We start from the raw sequence: 6,454 nt of genomic DNA on the forward strand, positions 1-6,454 counted from the left end.
TGACAACAACAACAAAAAAAAACAGAAAGTCTATTAGAATTTTAAATTAAAGAATGTCATTATCTGCTTATAAAAATACTTTTCTGAACTTTTGTTCTCTGTGGCATCATATAAAATCTGAAAATCATCATTGTACATCATTGTAGTGTAATTGCAAAAAAAGTGTAACATACATGTAATCAGACTATTAGAAATAAAAAGGAGAGAAAGGAACAGAAGGAATAGATGAAGAAATAATGATTAAGAATTTCCAAAAAATAATGATAATCACTAAAAATCTGATTATCTAAATCTGAAGTTTAGAACATGTTAGTCAGAATAAATATCAAAAAAATCCATGGCTAGGCTTATCATGGTTAACCTAAAGAAAATCAAAGACAGAAAATCTTGAAGGAGACCATAGAGAAGAAAAACCCTGTACCTGTAGAGAAGCAAGAATAAGAATTACTGCAGACTTCTCTTTAAACACCATGGAGCAAGAAGACAGTGGAATGGAAAATTTAAAGTATTGCAGAAGAGGTACCCTTACTTAGAATTTTGTACCCAGTCACATCATTCTTCACAAATGAAGGAAAAATAAATAATTCCCCAGATTAAAAAAAAATTACAGAAATCTGTTGCCTGTAGACCTACTTTGCATGAGTTGTTAAAAGAAATCTTTTGGAAGAAAAGAAAAGATATAGCTCAGAAACTCAGATCTACATGAAGAAAGGAAGAGATGTAGAAAGGAATAAATGAAGAAGCAATATTACTACTGTGGAAAGAATAGATTGAAAGGGTAGAGTGGGGTGCATAGGTAAGGAGTGTAGTTGTGAGAATGAGGGCAGCCTGGAGGACTTAAGATGCGATACATAAATGGAAAGACACAGAAATTTTTGAAAGATACTTCAAAAACTAAACTTAGCACTTGCTTATTGTTGGTAAATGGTAAATAAGGGATAGAAAAAAATCAAGATTGATATTCTGATTTCTAGCTTGAGAAAATAGGCAAACAAATTTCAACTTCCTGAGATAGGGAAATATATGAGAAAAAAATTGCAAAATGAAGTGAAGAATTCTACTCTAGATGTTGAATTTGAGTTTCTAATTTAAAAATTATATATATATATATATATATCATCTCCTTTGATATCAAAGGAGAGATGTCAAATAGGCAGCTTCGATTAAAAAGAAATCCTAGTGTAAAAAAAAAGATCAGTTTATTCATCCATCATTCAAAAACATTTATTGACTGTCTACTTTGTTCCAGGAACTAGCAACTAGTGATGTTGACAGTAAGGAAAACACACTTCTGGATTTAAGAAGGTCAAAGTCTTTTTATCTAAAGGACCTTTAAACAACTAGGTTCAATATCATGTACAAATGTATTAATTAATTTGTAAATAAAGTTCTGTAGAGAAAAGAAAAAGAAAGAAGGAAAAATTAATAAAAACTAAAGAGGATCACTTGCCTTCCTAATATGGTTGGTTGATGTTATTGGCCTACAATATACATTAGAATTAATAGATATTTCAAATATGAAGATTTACTGGATAATGCTATTAAATGTTTGAATGAGTACTGTTTATTCTGGGCCAGTACAAAATGCATATAACAAGAACAAAGAATTTAAAAAATTATTATGGGAGCAATATTGTATTAAGAAAGTCAGAGTATTTCTAAGAAAGAGTGAATAAGGAATTGACAAAGTGGTCCCTTCCCTATCTCCACATATAGCCAAGAAAATTAGGCCTATATGAAAATGTCTTCTAATTTTTACAGTAACATGGGAGAAATAAAATTAAATGTTTGCAGTATTGTGCATGAAAATTGGAAAGAGGTGCAGAAACTGTCTCTGAAACATTCCTGCTGTGAAAAAAAAACAAAAAAACAAAGTACAGCAAATTACAGAAGGCACAAGAAAGAAAGGGGTAGCTTGCTCAAAGTCTCCGAGACTGACAAAACAGAATTTTATGACATTTTGGACACTTAAATGATACCGAAATATGAGGCTCTGGAACAAGATAGTGGAGAAAGGCTGAAAGCATATGTTGTTTCCATATAATTAATATGATTGTATTCACCTCATTCAGGACTGTGGGCTTTATCATGTAGGCCAATAGGGAGGCATGGATATTTATGTTTTACAAAGAACTCAAATGAAAATGCTGAGAATGGATTAGATCAATGACCTATAAATAAGATTTAGCATGTTAGTGAACTATTATGGGAAAATGAAAATATTATAAATCCTCAGATGTGATTTTCATGATTTTCTGTTAATTTCATTGTATTGTCCATCAATCAACTCTAACAAAATGTATAAATTCTTACTAGTATTTTTATCTCAGCCTACTGGGCTGGCAATGTCATGGAGATGTGATAAACTGAAAAAATTATTAGTCTCTAAAGACACTTTAAAAATTATAAATTGAATTAAAAATAATATATTAGGACATATGTCAAGTGGGCTTCTCTTGCATTTTTCATCAAGATGTGATAAATTTGTTGATAATACCAGGCTTCCATAAGTTACCTGTCCTGCATATAACTTACATTTTAATTACTAATGATAAATATGGGATCATATTTAATTAGATAACTCTAGCCCAACTTATTTCCTAGTTCCCAGATAAATTTCAAAAGCAGATCTACAGAGATAAAATCTATTTTCACTATAGCCTAAAAATAAAGATGTTAGTTTTCTTTCAGAACCCACATGTTGCATGCCTAAGTGTTGAGGGAGACATTTTATAAACCAGTTGGTTATCACTTGTTCTCAAGTTTTACAAAGATCAAAAAGATGCTAAAGGGGGCGCCGGACCCATATACTGAGGGTGGCGGGTTCAAGCCCGGCCCCGGCCAAACTGCAACCAAAAAAATAGCCAGGCGTTGTGGCGGGCGCCTATAGTCCCAGCTGCTCGGGAGGCTGAGGCAGAAGAATCGCCTAAGCCCAGGAGTTGGAGGTTGCTGTGAGCTGTATGATGCCATTGCACTCTACCAAGGGCCATAAAGTGAGACTCTGTCTCTAAAAAAAAAAAAAGATGCTAAAGGAAACTTGAACTAAATCATGGGGAAGGTAGGTGAGGCACAGACACACAAAATACTTCAGTTAGGAGTTATCCAGGTGAGAAGAGGAATGTTCTTTGAAAGCATGAGTTTGGAAGATTTCATTTATCTGATAGTCTTAAAATTCTTAGAAGAGATGGGAAGATGTCAGATAGACTCCTCAAACTTATTTCGGTTCCCACTGACTCCAATCTTTTCTATGCTTTTCTACCAGTAACAGGCCTTGCATTGATGTAAAGTGATCTGAGACTTTCTTTTAGAACAATGTAATACATTGATTTTGAACATTCCCAGCATGAAATGTCAAACATTTTTTTCTCTTCTGTCTGAAATAAAAGATAAAATTCAGAGGAAAGACCTTATATTACAACTGCACCAAATGTTATGTTTTATGAAAATAAATAAAACATCAAAACAATGTCACAAATGTGATTTTTCTCTCTCTCTTTGTTCCCTTCTCTCTATTGTTCTCACTTGCATGGATGTATGACATCTCACTTTTCCTGAAAATCTCTGTAAGCATTTTTTTTTTTTTTTTTAGTATCTTTCAGAGAAAAAAAAAAAATCAGCCTTTCAGACTCTTCAGTCTGGGACAATGGGCTTGCGCAACAGGAAAGCTTCCACCAAAAGGAGCATCAATGATGGTCTAAGATGTCAAGTGACTGATTGTAATCTTTACTATTCTACCCTCATTATCCACAACATTGCCTTTGATGAACTGAGAAGAAGCTTGAGAAGAGATATTTTTGGTTTTGTAAAACAAATGACTCCAAAAATAGAGATCTGTAAACATTACCTATCAACTTTGAGGAAGAATCCAAAACAAGTGCAGAAATTACTTCTTCCAGGGTCCAAGTAGGTACTCTCCAGGTTATCTTTCCTCCTGGAAATTTTAAAATTTTGCTTGATTCTTGCTCAGTTTGATTATGTAAAGATTAAAGTCTCCCAGTAAATTGTGTCAGGTGAAGATATTCATTAATTCTGGAGTGCTGGTGTACTAGGTCACAGATATTGATACCATGTTTATCCCTTTTTTGAATAAGGGATATTCTACTAATAATTTATATTTTTACTAGTAAAAACAAGTGTGTCATCAGTGTTATCATGTAGAAATATCAAGTGCATTTCCTCATGTCTTTGGAAATCAAACCTAATTTTTAAGTATAAAGGATATTAAATTATAGGGTGGAATTCCTTAAAATATACTCTAAGATGCATATATAAAATTGGCTGTCAAGACAAAATACACAGATAACAACATCACACAATTAGATGCTCTGCTGAGTATGTAAAATAGGGAGTTCCATATAATTTTTTGTCTAAAAATAAACTGGTGGAACTGTAAACTAATACAGCCACTTTGGAAAAAGAATCCTCAAGACCTAAAAATAGACCTTTCATTTGACCCCAAAATCCCATTATTAGGCATCTACCCAGAAGAAAAAAAAATCATTTTACCATAAGGACATTTTCACTAGAATGTTTATTGCAGCTCAATTCACAAATGCCAAGATGTAGAATCAGCCAAGTGTCCATCAACCCATGAATGGATTAATAAACTGTGGTATATGTACACCTGGAATACTATTCATCTATAAAAAGATGGAAACTTTACATCTTTTGTATTAACTGAGATGGAGTTGAAGAACGTTTTACTTAGTAAAGTTTCCCAAGAATGGAAAAGCAAGTATACAATGTACTTAATACTAATGTGAAGCCAGTAGATGAACAACTCAATGCTCACACAAGAGAAAAACTCAATTCAATTCAGGGGAGAGGAGGGGGATTGGTGTGCTTTCACCTAACCAACACAATGTAAGGGTATATGGCACACCTCCTAGGTGAAGGGCTCAACTACAACTGGACTTTACCTAACAAACAATGTGACCTTGTTATCTATACCCTAGTAATCTTAAATAAAAACATAACAATAAAAATTTCAGTAAGTTTTGATATGTGGAAACTATCTGAGGACATCAACACCTTCTTTAAGCATTGAAATATTATATATTTTTTCAAAGATGAGGACTATATCTACCTGTGTTGTTCCTTGCAGAAAATGAATAGGATAAACAGACATTCAAATGGATTCCTTTTAATCACATACTATTGAGAGGTGGGAGCAGAAGAAAAGCAGGTAACGTACACAAGCAATTACATCACACACCTTCTGAAGCCTGATAAACAGGAGAAAGATTTGGATTTCAGATATATAGAAAGTACAAACTGAACTTATTTACACATGATTTGGAAATCATTTTCAGAGACAACTCTCAATGAATTAGTGAGATGTTATGAGGCAAACTGATCTAGAATAGAGGGATGAGGGGAGTCTGGGTATGCCACCATCAAAGTATATAAACATCTGATATAGTTTCATGTAGATTTAGATAAGTTGCTGTTTGCACTTGGGACTTTCCCATAACATCCAACATGTTATTCTGGAAACCATAGCTCTCGCTCTCTTGGGAATTACCAGCATGTTCTGTCATCTCATCCACTACACTCTACTGTATTGGTATGAACTGTGCTGATGAGTTTGCCCAACCAACTTCAAATTTGGCTTCCAGACAACTCCTCAGAGACATGTGGTAAACCTTCCAATTATCTTATGCCCACAACCTGTGAAATTTCTTGCTAGCCTTCCAGTGCTTGCTATATCTCAAGACATTGCCACCCAACTATCTACTTCCCGCTTTGTCCTTATCTCCTGAGTTCCTGACAAACATCAATGTGTAACAGACCTTAAAGCTATATGTCTAGCAGTTACCATCCCCAAACCACTCCTCTTATGGCTTTCAGCCACTGAGCTTTATTTCCAGATGCTGTCAACCATTGAATTTTGTGTCCAGGATGTGCCATCCTTTGAGTGAACTCTCCTAGTTATCATCTTTAGGTTATGTGTCCAACAGCTTCAGATCCCTGAACTACATGTCTGATAGTTTTTGACCCGTTTCCTATGTGCACAGCAGTTTTCCACCAGCTTGCTCTTCATTTGGAGGTTTGCAATCTCCATTTTTTAGAAGATTGTGCTGAATCATCATCTCAGTATTTTGCCTGATGGCTTAGTAAAAAAAAAACATATATATAATATATATATTTAATATATATATATATATCTTTAGGCCGATGAGTGGTTTTTAGGTTGATGGTTCATTATGCCTCTGATTCAGCAGCAATTTTAACCTGTACCATTTTATTTGATCACATTCTAAATTATTTGGTTTGTTTGTTTCTTCACTAGAACATTTCAGTGTCAAGGTGATTTCTAGGCCATTGCCGTGGTTTTAAACAGAAAACATTTTCATGGTTATTGCTAAATGAACTGTCTTCAAATTAAGACTTTCAGTTTTATTAAAAAATACGTTTAAAAGAGAAAAAGAGTATCTCAAAAATCAGAGAAGAC

The 6,454-nt window shown here is 33.8% G+C and overlaps 1 protein-coding gene across 1 annotated transcript; it reads left to right on the forward strand.

Annotated features, from left to right (window-relative positions):
* The first annotated feature begins 3,643 nt into the window (after positions 1 to 3,643).
* Positions 3,644 to 6,084, forward strand: LOC128567377 (keratin-associated protein 25-1). Its single transcript, XM_053564600.1, is given in 2 exon segments — positions 3,644 to 3,802; positions 5,815 to 6,084. Coding segments are annotated over 2 exon segments (429 nt in total).
* Positions 6,085 to 6,454: the final 370 nt, after the last annotated feature.

This window comes from Nycticebus coucang, chromosome 16 (genome assembly GCF_027406575.1).
Source record: "Nycticebus coucang isolate mNycCou1 chromosome 16, mNycCou1.pri, whole genome shotgun sequence".
NCBI classification, from domain to species: domain Eukaryota; kingdom Metazoa; phylum Chordata; class Mammalia; order Primates; family Lorisidae; genus Nycticebus; species Nycticebus coucang.